The sequence below is a fragment of the Panthera uncia genome, assembly GCF_023721935.1.
Source record: "Panthera uncia isolate 11264 chromosome A3 unlocalized genomic scaffold, Puncia_PCG_1.0 HiC_scaffold_11, whole genome shotgun sequence".
Classification (NCBI taxonomy): Eukaryota; Metazoa; Chordata; class Mammalia; order Carnivora; family Felidae; genus Panthera; species Panthera uncia.
The window spans coordinates 85496702-85510819 of NW_026057578.1; the positions used below are offsets into that span (position 1 = coordinate 85496702).

The following is a 14118-nucleotide window of genomic DNA, read 5'->3' on the forward strand; positions in this document are numbered from 1 at the left end:
TTCATCCTGCAGACTTGATCCTACACAAACACAAGTTCACACACACACACACACACACACACACACACACAGTGTTGTTTTACTCGTTGTTCTTTATAAAAATAGGTTTATACATACTTGCCATTTTTATATAGCAATATGTAATGGACATCCATCAAGTCAGTATATGGGGATGTACCTCATTCTTGTTAATGTTGACATAAAAACCAAAGGCATCACTAATACTGTGATTTTATTAACAATATTTCCATTGATAAACATTCAACTTTTTCTTTTATTTTTCTCTTACAAACTATTCCACAAACAGTAAATCTATCTTTATCAAGTATATCAATATTTCTCTGGAGTCAAAACCTTTATAAAATTTCTAGGACAACAGAACTATGCCATTTTTAATTTAGCTAGGCATTGTGAAATTGCCCTCTAAAAATATTCTCAACAACAGAGCTTGAGAGAACCTTTATTTCCCCCAGCTTTGCCAGCACATTTTCTCTAGTCTGATAGGTAAAATACGGCATCTGGAAAAAAGAAAAAACTAGCTGTCTTTTGCTGTTCTAACTTTTCATTTTCTCTGATTCTCTCTAAGCTTGAGTACCTTTTCATAGTTATTAGACACTTACATTTCTTCCTCTCTGAATAACCCATTCATATAATTTGCTCAGTTTCCCACTGGGTTGCTCGACTTTACTCCTTGGTCTATAGAGGCTGTGTATTTAGACATTAAGGCTCTGCTATGCATGTAGTATGAATATTTTCTCCTAATCTGTCCTTTGTCTTTCAACTGTCTCTCATCCTGCAGAAGCTTTTATTTCTAGGTGCTCAAATCTATCATTTATTTTTTAAAAATTTGTCTATGTGGGGCGCCTGGGTGACTTAGTCAGTTAAGTGTCCAACTTCGGCTCAGGTCATGATCTCGTTGTCCGAGAGTTCAAGCCCTGCATTGGGCTCTGTGCTGACAGCTCGGAGCCTGGAGCCTGCTTCGGATTCTGTGTCTCCCTCTCTCTCTGCCCCTCCCCTGCTCACTCTCTCTCTCTCCAAAATAAATAAATATTTCAAAAATTGTTTATGTATTTCTTTAATTTTTAGAGCTTATTTTTTATATTAAAAATTTTCTTCTATATTGTGTTTATTTTTACATGCAGTGTGAGATGAATTATTTCAAATAACGAGCTAATTGTCCAAAAGCCAGGTCTTTAATAATCCTATCTTTCCTCCCACTAACTGAAATGTCCTCATATATGCATGAATTTGCTTCCAAACTCTCATGCCAGCATCGTACCATTTTCATTGCCATATATTTGTAATATATTTTGCTGTATGGTAATGCAAGTATTTTCTCCTCATTCTTTAACATTCCTTCCTTAACTGGTCCTCCATTTTCAATTTTCCTATTCAATTTGAGGATGAATTTTCCATAAGGAATTTTTATAATAATCACATCGTGGATCAAGGAAGGAAGGACTTTGTCACACGTAAAAATAAGCACCTGAGCAGCTTGCCGTGCAAAGGAACTAGTCTGGTGCTGGGAGATGAAATCAGTTAGGGTTTTGTGGGAAGCTACTGGGAGGAGTACCAGAAAGGGGTAATAGTTCATCCTAGAGGTCAGGGGCATTAGCTAGCCATTATCAGAGATCACCACCCCTCCCAAGGCAAAGGCTGGTTGGACAGAATCACCCTTTCCTGTCCCCCTAGGGCTCACTCCTCCTTGAGGAGACCAGAAAGGCAGCCAGACTCAGGAGTCATTCCCTTTAGACTCCTGCATTTTCACCCTACCCACAAAAAGACCCTGGAATTAAATCTGTGTCCTTCCTTCCTGGTGCTTCCCCCAAACTCCACCCAGAAGAGGAACAATTCAGGAAAGGGGGCTGTGTCAGTAAGGATGGGCTAGGTTTTGCTGCAGAGACAACCCCAAATCTTAGAGTTTTAACAGAACACAGGTGTGTTTCTCACTCACATGATAAGTCTATCACGAGTGGGCATAGGCTCATCTTCATACTCAGAAATTCAGGCTGATGATGCTTCATCTTGACTCTTGATTCCAGGACCATCACAGTAGGGGCAAGAGGGTGTGGCAAATTATGAACCAGCTTTTAAAGTGTTCATCTGAAGGTGACTTCATCTTTTCATTTTGGCTGAAGTAAGTCATGTGGTCATATCTAATTTCAAAGGGCAGAAAATTAGTGCAACCCTACCATGTGCCTGGAAGGAGTTGGGAACACTGGTGAACAGCATTCATGATTTATCCACTATCTTAACTTTGATGAGTAGCCTTCTCTGGCTGTCATAGCTAAAATAGCAAACACACACACAATGGTTATTGGGTTTCGGTTATTTGGAGAGGATCAGTAATATCCTCTTATCTTGTTTTATTGTCTTCCCAGCATTTCTCATTACATTACATATTCATTTTTTAAATTTATTATCTTCCTTGCTCTGCAATAGAAGGTCTATGGAAACAAGGACCTTGTTTATTTTGCTCATTTCTATACCCCCCAGACCGTGGAAAAGTATTTGGTGCATAGTAAGTGCTCATCAAATATATGTTGAGTGGTTGAATATGCCTAGTTGTTTATTTACATAAATGAGATATTACTACATATTTTATCCTATAACTTTCTTTCTCTTCATGTCAGTTCATATTGATATTTTGTCATTCTTTTAAATTGCTACACAGTATTTTGTAGTATATGCATTAGTGTGATTTGTTCAGCCGTTTCCCTTGTGGGGAACCGTGAGGTTGCTTTCAGATTTTCAGCATCTTGAACACTGCTGCAGCAAACATCTTTGAATATACCTTGGAGCAGATGAGCCCATGCTTTGTCTGGATAAATACTTACTAGAATAAAATTGTTAGGACAAAAGTTACATGCGTTTAAGGTTGACAAATGCAACCTTAAAAGGTGGTGACTATTTACGGCCCTACCAACATTGAATGGGAGTGTGGAATCCCCTACAGCTCACCACTGATCTATTAATCATTTATTAACGTCTTTCCAATCCTACAGGAAAGAAATGATTTTCCATTGTTGTGTGAATTTACATCATCCTGATTTCTGTGAAGCTGTACTCATTTTTCATATGTTTATTGACCATTTGGCATCTTTTTCTGGGAATGGCCCACATAAATTGTTTGACCATTTTTCCTCCTGGACTATTTCCCTTTTAAAAAATCATTTATTTATAGTTGCATTATTTGTCATTTCTTTATCTTTTTAAAGTTTTTCCTTCAAGTCTGTTTTATTTTACTTTGGCTTTGGTACTTTTGTCATACAAAAGGGTTTAGCTTCGGGGCGCCTGGGTGGCTCAGTTGGTTAAGCAGCCAACTTCAGCTCAGGTCACGATCTCGCGGTCCGTGAGTTTGAGCCCCGCGTCGGGCTCTGTGCTGACAGCTCAGAGCCTGGAGCCTGTTTCAGATTCTGTGTCTCCCTCTCTCTGACCCTCCCCTGTTCATTCTCTCTCTCTGTCTCAAAAATAAATAAAAACGTTAAAAAAATTAAAAAAAAAAAACAAAAGGGTTTAGCTTCAATATAGTTGGTTATATCCTTTGTCTATGTCTCCATATATCCTTTGTCTTTATGGCTCCAGTTTTATATCTTGTTCTTCCCAAGCTTAGGATTATAAAAATATCATCCTATGTTTTCTTTTTTAAAAATTTTTTAAAGTTTTTATTTATTTTTGAGACAGAGAGAGAGAGAGCATGAGCAGGGGAGGGGCAGAGAGAGGGGGAGACACAGAATCCGAAGCAGGCTCCAGGCTCTGAGCTGTCAGCACAGAGCCCAATGCAGGGCTTGAACTCATGAACTCTGAGTTCATGACCTGAGCCAAAGTCAGATGCTTAACTGACTGAGCCACCCAGGTGCCCCTCATCCTATATTTTCTTTTAGTGCTTTTATCATTTTATGGCCTATGATTTTCCCTCTAATCCATTTGAAATTTGTCATTTATGATGAAAGACAGGAATTTAACTTAATTTTTTTACAAACAGGTAATTTATGGTTACCAATCTATGTAACTCCATTTATTGACTACGCTGATCTTTCTCCATTTAGAATGTTCCTGTTATCATAAATCCTATCAATATATATAGTGGGTCTAATTGTCCACTCTTGATTCCATTGTTTCCCACATTTCAATCACTTGAATGTTCACCATTTCTGTTATGTTCCATTTATTTACTTAATATTTTAGCATAATACATTTAAAAAAATTTTTAATGTTTATCTATTCTTGAGAGAGAGAGAGAGAGAGAGAGAGACATAGTTCAAACAGGAGAGGGGCAGAGAGAGACAGAGGAAGACACAGAATCTGAAGTAGGCTCCAGGCTCTGAGCTGTCAGCACAGAGCCTGACATAGGGGTCAAACTCATAAACCACGAGATCATGACCTGAGCCAAAGTTGGACGCCTAATCGACTGAGCCACCCAGGCACCCCAAGCATAATACATTTTAAAATTAAATACCTACTTCTGCATTATCCTAAGCACATAAAATCATAGGTTTAAATTTTTTTCTAGTAAACATTAAATTAAGTGCATAACTTTTGAAGTAACAAGTGTTTATTTATGTAGCATTTAAAATCATCTTACAAACCACAAGTGGAATGCAGAGGCACTTTAGGGAAATGCTGTTGTTATTTTTTCCACCAATGGATTTGTCCATCTCTGTGACAAAACCTCATGGTAGCTTCATGGTATGTTCTGTTGTTGTTGATGTCTTATTTTGAAATCATTTTAGACTCACAAGAAGTTGTAAAAATAGTACAGAGAGGTTTGGCAGAGAGGTCCTGTGTACCCATCACCTTCTCTCGAAGGTGGCAACTTACGTATTTATAAAAACATTGTCAAAATCAGGAAATTGACATTGGTACAATATAATTGACTAGACTACAGACCTTCCTCGAATTTCACCCATTTTTCCATGCACTCATTTTTTGTCTTCATATATAGTTCTATGAAACTTTACCACATTTATAGACCTATATGACCACCACCACGATCAAAATACAGGACTGTTCTGTCACCATCAAGGAACTTCCTCAGGCTACCCCTTGACAGTCACACCCTCCCTTACCTAACCTCTGGCAACCATGGATCTGCTCTCTTCCTCTATAACTTTGTCATTGTGATAGTGTTCTATAAATGGACCCATGCAGTACATAATCTTGGGAACTGACTTTGGTTTTCTCCACTCAGTAGAATTCCCTGGAGATTCACCCAAATTGTCATGTCTGTCAATAGTCATTCCTTTTTATTGCTGAGTAATATCCCATAGTATAACTGTACCCCAGTTTGCTTAACCATTCACCTATTGAACATTTGGCTTGTTTCCATTTAGGGACTATTATAAATAAATAAAGCAGCTATGAGCATTCACGTATAGGTTTTGATGTGAACCTAAGATTTTGTTTCTCTAGGATAAATGCCCAGGAGTGTGGTCACTGGGTTTTATGGTAAGTGTATGTTTAACTCTTTGAGAAACTGCCAGGTCGTTTTCCAGAGTGACTGCACCATTTACATTCCCACCAGCAGTGTAGAAAGATCTACTTTCTCTGTATCCTCACCAGCCTTTGACACTCTCAGTATTATTTCTTTTAGTTATCCTAATATGTGTCTCTCGTGGTTTTAATTCGCCTTTCCCTAATGGCTGGTGATGTTGAATATCTTTTCATATGCTTATTTTTATGGCACGTTTTGATATCTGGCGGGCAAGTTGCCTTTCTTATATGATTCCTGCCTTCCTTGACCCTGAGAGGAAGAGCTAACCTTGGCTGTTCCCTGAGGCAGGAATGCTTGTGTTAGCTCTTCCACAAAGAAGAAAGGGCGAGGGACATCTATGATTTGACCTCAGTGGTCTGGAACACAGGCTTAGAGCTCTAGGTGGGCTCCAGGAGGCTCTCTGGGAAGAGGATGTAAAGCTTCCAGCACCACATACAACACCCACCACCCCTCCTCCAGTCCCCCCCCCCCAAAACACTTCTAATAAAATCAGTGCCTTTGGATATGGAGTCATTTGGGTTTTGTGAGGGAAGTTCTGAGACCGGTCCCACAGTTGGAAATAATAGGATCTGAGCAAAGGGGACCCAGTTGATGGGGCCGCAAATATTACCCCACCTTTTCAGAATGTAGAAAGTACCGGAGAGGGAAAGCTTGAGTTGTCCCAAAAGGCCTGTGGGGTTTCCACCTCCACTCCAAGAGCTGGGCCCATGTCCATCTGATGTGCTCTGCCCAGTGTGGGGGGGAGGGCCACCTCTGAGAGTGACTGCATCCCCTGACCCAGACACATCTTCCTCCCAGGGCTGACTGAGCACAAAGGTTCTTGAGAACCTCTGAGATCAGGGGCAGGACTTGCAAGGCAGGAGGAGCTAACACATACCGTGGAGGAGTAAATGTTAGCTGGCCGGGGCAGGAGCCAGGAAGAACCACTCTCATAAATCACATGGCGGAGGATTTGGAGGGAGAGATGTTAGACTCATTCTCTAAAGCAGGGATTCTAAAAGAAGAATCTATAGTGGTGAGGCTCACAGGAGCCTCCTGGCAGACAGCAACATTCCAAATGCAGGTCCTTTCCTATGTCTTCCAGGGCACTTGATGAACCCATCCAGAAGATTCCATTTTGTTACCCATGACCAAAGGTCTCTTCATTATAACCCATCCATTGAATCATTCAACATTGCTAAAAGAGGGTATTCGTAAAGGAAAATAAGGTTGTTTCTAGAGCTTATGGAACACTGTCAGTGTGACCTCGGGGAGGTTATTTAAAATGTGTTCCTCCTTTTCCCTATCTGTAAAATGGGACTAATAATAGTTCCAGCTTCACTGAGAACATTGGGAAGTTTCAAGTCCTCAAAACAGTGCCTGGCCTCGAGCAAACACGGCCCAGGTGTCAGCTTTCGTTATGACTGAAACACGAGCAGCCAGGCCACTAGCTTCTGGCCACACGGCAGAATGTGTGACCCCCGGGGGAGGATTAAAACTCCCCCAACCGTGGAGGATTGCTCTGTCACCTGTGCTTGATCAGCAGTGCCTGCGTTGATCAGGGCTGCCTTGAGCTGGTGGGTTTTCTGCCGACACTCATCTTTCTCCCTAATGGTAAACTACTGTTAGTTCAGCTTCATTGTCAGCAGTGTCATGTGCTGGAAATGGTTTGCTAAGTCCTACAGAATACGAGACTGCATATTTCCACGTGCCAATTTTTGACACAAATAGCTAATAACTAGATTTCCAGCTATCCGAGTGTGTGGTTCAAACATGTTATCATCTCTGCCCCTATTGCTAAAGCTGATGTATATATACAACCCACCCTCCCCCAAATCATATTTTACTTTTGCTGAACACTTTGTTGCCATTTCTCAGTTCTTTAAGTGGAAGTATCTGGTGAACGTAGGCTGCAAGGTGTTCAATGTCTCTTAAGTAGCCTCCAAAATTTTGGAGACCCTGTGCATGGATGGCATTGGTTTAGGATCCAGGGGGGTGGCCTATTGTTCAGGACGAGGTACATGGGGAGTGGCAGAAATCTCCTCTGTAGAAGGCACCCCAGCAGCTTGATGTAGTGGCAATGGTCCTTGGACTCCTTCCTGGGGACCCCAGCTTCCCAAGCTGCCCTCTGCCCCTTACCAGCTAGCCTCTTCATGGAACCCAAGAGGGTCTGGGGACTCAGGTGCTCATGCATGCATACACACCCAGCACAGGACCTGGCTCAGGACATCTCCTCCAGTAAGCCTTACCTGCCTGGTCATACACAATTCTAGCCCATCCTTTCCTCTACACTTGAGGACTTAGTATATCTGTTTCCATTTATTCTTTTATTCTACTGAGGAAACAGAATCCTGGCTGGGTCAGAGTGAATTCTTTCTGCCCACGCTACGGTGGTAGACTTGAAATTTGTAACAAGGCCCATTCACACACATATACCCAATAGACACGATATACTGCGTTGGATGATTAAAGAAGCTAGGTCCAGAGAGGGTAAGCAACTTGTCAGAGGTCACAGAGCCGGGCCCCGGCTCAAAGAGCTCCCTGTTAGATCACACTGCCTCCTGTTAATATGACTTTTGGTGGCCTATATCCTTAATTAGCGAACTAACCTGCCTCTTGTCATGGCCCCTGCAGATGCCAAAGGGACCATCCGGGAGATTGTCCTGCCTAAGGGTTTGGACCTGGACCGGCCCAAGCGGACCCGCACATCCTTCACGGCTGAGCAGCTGTACCGCCTGGAAATGGAGTTCCAGCGCTGCCAGTATGTGGTGGGCCGAGAGCGCACCGAGCTGGCCCGCCAGCTGAACCTCTCCGAGACCCAGGTAAGAGTGCAGGGCCAGGCCACTCCACCCCTGCCCTACAGCCTGGGAACTTCATGGGGTGTGAGGCCTATGGGCTGCTGCAGGGAGACCCAGCTTTTGAGGAGTTCAGACACACATTAGGGAAACGCTTAGAGTTATAGGCAAACCAGAGCAATGAATATAGCGCTGACAAGAGAGAGCTGGCATATGCCAACAGGGGGCCTTCCAGATACGTCAGGCACTTTGGATGGAACATGGGAAAAGGCCAGAGAAATAGGAAGGAGGGGCATCCAGGATGCAGGGAGTTACTCGGGGCTGTTGGTGCGTGAGGGACCCTGCAGGAAAGGATGGTGAGGGGTTGGCTTGCTGGGAGCAAAGGTTCCAGGGAAGAGAAGAAATGATCCAAAATTGGATAGGGGACTTCTCATTTTCCCCTCCTGGGCTTCTCCCCAACCTCCGTACCTGCCCTGCATCCCACTGTGCCTCAGAAGCTCTTGCTGGAGAGGAGTCTGAACACCCCCTTTACTCAGGAATGCCTTTGCATTTTAACAATAATAAGCTTAACCCAAAGGAAAAGCTTTTGTAAAGTGAGCACCCCCTCTGCGCGAATGGAGGCATTTCAAGCTGGTAACAGAGACACATAATGATAACAATAATACTAATAATACCTAGTACTCACGGTGCGGAGGCAGGGCTCTAAGTGCTCTGCCTGCGGTAACTCACCAATGCCTCCCAACAACCCCGATGATGTAGCTGCCTGTATTATCCCATTTTACAGAGGAGGAGAGGTTATGCCCAAGGTCATACAAAGAATACGCTCCAGAGCTAGGATTGGACAAGCAGTCTGGCATCTTTATGCCACCCGTAAACTGGCAACCATCCTGGGGCTTATAAAGAATGACTCGAGACCCTTAGTCAGGCAACAGCTCTGGTAGTTTAGCCTCATATATGAGGGAGCTCATGGATAGATGTATTACAGACATGACCAAAACAGGACTTACACAGGGTAGAGGCGAGGAAGGAGAGAGTGAGCAGGCAGACAGTCTGGAAGGGTGCGCTTCCTGGAGAAGGCTGTGGTGGGATATGCAGGGGTCCCTGCTGTGTCTGTTGCCGTGCTTCCCTTGGCACCCCCACTGCAATTCAGTCAGGACCGGCTGCTGTCCTGCAGGCCCAGGCCGTCTCCACCTGGACCTGTTGTCCAGCAGAGCCCCAAACAACACGGCAGATGGCCTGGGGCAGCACGGGCCCTCCCTCCAGCGACACTCAGTCAGGAGGCTGGAAAGTCAGACTCTGCCAGAGAGAGGGCTGCGGTGGCTGGGCCCGGCCAGAGCTCCTGGGGGAACATCAGGCATAGAGTCACCCCTCAATACCTGCCCCTCTCGTCCTATCTGCCCTCCGCATAGCCTAGTTTTGCCAGCACACTCTACCCTGAAACTTTGTTCTCCAAAGGCACCTCAGATGCCCAGGCCAGCAGCTCCTTCCCTGTCCTCATCTTTCCCCTGCCCTGCCCCCTATACGCCCGACATTTATCTGCCCTTGGTGGTCAGGGCCAAGCCCCTCCTCTTCCAGGAAGACTTCTTGACTTCATCCCAAGAGACCCTTCCACATGTCTTGGTAGTGTGTGTGTGTGTGTGTGTGTGTGTGTGTGTACGTGGTGGGCACCAACTAGCACACACTTCCCAAGAACAAGAATGTGTCTGAAAGCCACATCTCCTCTTCAGGCCTCCATGGGGAGCTCAGAACACAGCTGAGCAAACAGTGAGCCCTCAGTGAATCCTCAACTTACTGACTTGCTTACCACTCCCCTTTCTTTTTCCCCCGTCCCCGGGGTCTTACAGGTAACATATGGTACAGGAAACCTCTGTTGAGACCTTCCCCTGTACCGGGCACTGCTCCAAGGGCTTGACGTGTCCTAACTCATTTATTCCTCTCACCACAATCTTATGGGATGGGAGTGAGGTTTTCTCCAGACAGCACTTCTGACACCAAATGTGTGGTGTTTTCTAACACGAACAGCAACCAAGTCCCCCTTTCTCAATCACCAACTGGTACTCAAACTATTCAATTCAATTCTGACACTGGCTCCTGGAGTTAGCACAGACACTATAGGTTACAGCTCAGTCTCACAGGACAGTCCCACATCAGATGCCAGTTGCATGTCCCTGGGGCCACCTGTACTTCCGACTGGCCAGCTGAAACATTGGGGGTTCCCTCATCTTCCTCCTCGGGCTTGTCAATTTGTTGGAATGACTCACAGAACTCAGGAAAACACTTTACTTTCCTTTACTCGTTTATGGTAAAGGATACAACTCAGGGGGGCACCTGGGTGGCTCAGTTGGTTAAGCATCCAACTCTCGCTTTTGACTTAGGTCATGATTTTGCAGTTTGTGAATCTGAGCCCTGCACGAAGCTCTTAGCTGGTGGTGTGGAGCCTGCTTGGGATTCTGTCTCTCTCCCTCTCCCTCTGCCCCTCCCCCTGCTCTCTCAAAACAAAGGAATAAACTTAAAAAAAAAAGGATACAACTTAGAAATAGCCAAATTTTTTGGGGGGGGAGGGAGAGAAATAGCCAATTGGAGAGATGCACACAGCAAGATGTTGGGGTGCGGGTGTTCAAGGAGCTTCTATACATTTTATGGATGTGCCACCCCCCAGAACTTCCTTGTGTTCAACCCAGAAGCTCTCTGGATCTCACTGTTCATGATTATTTATAACCCAGCCCCTCTCACCTCCCTGGGGAGCCAGGGTGGGGGTTCCAAACCTCTAATCACAGACGTGGTCTTTTTGGAACCAGTGCACATCCTGAACTATATAAGGTCCACCCTGAGTCACCTTGTTAGCATAAACTCAGGTGTACTTTAAAGGGGCTTATTATGAATGACAAAGGGCACTCCTGTCACTCAGGAAATTCCAAGGGCTTTAGGGGCTCTGTATCAAGAATGAGGAACAAAAGTCAAATATGTACATGTTTTAATTTTTTTTTAAGTAGGCTTCACACCCAATACAGATCCCAACACACAGTTTGAATTCATCACCCTGAGATCAAGACCTGAGCTGAGTTCAAGACCTGAGCTAAGATCAAGAGTGGGACACTTAACCAACTGAGTCACCCAGGTGCCCCGAATATGTACACTTTTTAAATAACAGAATGCGGGACACCTGGGTGACTCAGCCAGCTGAGCCTCTGACTTGATTTCTGCTCAGGTCATGATCTCACAGTTTATGGGATTGGGCCTTGCATCGGGTTCTGTGCACTGACAGAGTGCAGCCTGCTTGGGATTTCTCTCTCTCTCCCTCTCTCCCTCTCTCCCTCTCTCTCTCTCTCTCTCTCTCTCTCTCCTTCTCTCTATACCCCTCCCGAAATTGTACTCTGTCTCTCCCTCTCAAAATTAATTAAATAAATAAATATTTTAAAAATACCAGAATAGGCCTTTATTATTCCTGTGTTAAAGAAAGGGAAACTGAGGCACAAAGAAATTAAATAACATGCTGAAAATTTAAAGCAGGAACATTTGGGGCACCTGGCTGGCTCAGTGGGTGGAACACGTGACTCATGATCTCGGGATTGTGAGTTCGAGCCCCATGTTGGGCACAAAGATTACTTAACCATAAAATATTTAAAAAAATAAAAATAAAGCAGGCACATTCATTAGCTCACCAGATTAATCTTTATTAAAAGCTGGCTTTATGGGTAATATTATCCCCATTTCAGGAAACTCAGAAAGTTTATTAACTTGCCCTTGGTTATATAGCTAGAATTCTGTGGAATTCTCCATATATTCACCCATACGTTTGTTCAAAAATATTACTGAATACCTACTATATACTAGGTACTGTTCTAGGCACTGGGGATATATCAGAGAACAAAATAGATCAGGCACCTAGCCTCAGGCAGCTTCCATTCTGCATGAGAAAGACAAATAGCATTTATTTATTTTAATGTTTATTCTTCTTTTTTGAGAGAGAGAGACAGAGTGTGCGCGGGGGAGGGGCAGACAGAGAGGGAGACACAGAATCTGAAGTAGGCTCCAGGCTCTGAAGTGTCAGCACAGAGCCTGACGAGGGGCTTGAACTCACAAGCTGTGAGATCATGACCTGAGACAAAGTCAGACGCTTAATCAACTGAGTCACCCAGGTGCCCTGACAAATGGCATTCAAAAGAGTGATGAGTACTATGAGGCAGATAAAATGTGATATGATAGAGACTAGGAATCTTTGACTGGGGTCATCAGGAAAGGAGATGAATGACAGTGGGCTGAGGTGTGAATGACAGGGAAGAGACAGCCAGAACAAGCGCCAGAAGAGGAGTCAAGACACAGGGTAACAACTGTGAAGACCTGGAGGTGGGAACTAGCATAGAATATTCTGGAAGTGTCTGAAGGCCAGCGTGGCTGGAGTCGAAGGGTAATAGGGAAGGTAGGCGGCAGAGCATATAGTGTTTGGAGGCCCTGATGAGGTGTTGAAGAGAGAGTGCCATGAGAGGACCAGCATTTTACAGAGCTCACTCTGGTCACCATCTGGAGAGTGGTGAATGAGTGGATGAGGTGGGGGCCACTGCCATGTTGTCTTGAACTCTGAGTGATGGTGGAGGAGAGAAGTGAACTGATCTGAGATGTCATCTAATTTGGAGATAGAACTGTTAGGACTCGTTCACCATGACTTACGTGCACAGGGCAAGGGAAAGAGAAATGGTTTGGGCTTGAACTGGTGAATGGTGAGAAGTGGTCAGTGATGCCATGTAACAGGTTGAGAAAGCTGGGGAGGAGCAGGAAGGTGGGAGAGGAATCTGGAGTTTTGTTTTGCATCAGTTCAGTTTGAGATCCAAGCGGAGATGTCAGGAAGGTATGTCAGATATTTCTCCAGGGGCTGGTGTTTCTCTGATTTTACCTAGGAGTCTTGGTCAGGGCTCTTTTGTGGGAAAGGTAAGAGATTCCTTCAAGGGTGCTCAAATAATAGAGGGACTCCTAAGGGATAGAACAGGAGGCACAATCTTGTGTAAGTCCAAGAACAGGGACCACGGTGTAGCCAGGCCTCATAGGGACCGACCGAAAGCTGAAGACCATGTTGGATCCCAGGACTTCAACATCACATGCAGCTCTCCCCCTAGTGCTCTCCTGAATATGCCCCCAACTGCTCTCCAAGTGATTGCCTCCCTCTCTGTGTCCACTTCTCTTCCTCCTGCCAACCAACATCTTTACCCCCTTCCTGGACATCAAGAGGGTCCTAATCCAGACAGAGAAAATGAGGACTTACTCAGGACCCGTTCTCACTCTAGATCTCTTCCTTAACCACTATGTGCCCAGTTAAGTTGTCTGCATTTTTATTATTTTTTTAATGCTTATTTTTATTTTGAGAGAGAGGGGGTGGTAGAGACAGAGTGAGAGAGTGGGGGAAGGGCAGAGAGAGAGAGAGAGAGAGAGAGAGAGAGAGAGAATCCCAAGTAGGCCCCACACTGTCAGTGCAGAGCTCCATGCGGGGCTCGAACTCACAAACAGTGACACCATGACCCGAGCCGAAATCAAGAGTCAGATGCTTAACCGGAGCCACCCAGGTGCCCCAAGTTGTCTGCACTTTTAATGAGAACCCCCCTTATAGGACCTGGTGCGCAGAACCATGAAGCCTTCCCTTCCCACCACTTACAAAGTTCTGCAGGATGAAGTGTCCTTCGGATATACGGACAGGGACCCAGGCAGAATGCAACTGATCTCTGGGCCTGGCCTTGCCCAGACCCCCAGGCTGTGCATTACAGGGAGGCCCTGGAGAGCAAGGAAGGGGTCTTAGAGGGATCTAGTTCTTGGACACACCAGAATAACTCCCACCCCCCACCCCAGAGTGGCATGTGCTCT

At 44.9% G+C, this 14118-nt stretch overlaps 1 protein-coding gene across 1 annotated transcript in view; it reads left to right on the forward strand.

Annotated features, from left to right (window-relative positions):
- The window catches only part of VAX2 (ventral anterior homeobox 2), a 28265-nt gene that overhangs the window by 10234 nt on the left and 3913 nt on the right, over positions 1-14118 (forward strand). Inside the window, exon 2 of the mRNA XM_049651664.1 lies at positions 8108-8295. Coding sequence (XP_049507621.1) covers positions 8108-8295 — 188 coding nt within the window. The remainder of the gene's footprint in view (positions 1-8107; positions 8296-14118) is intronic.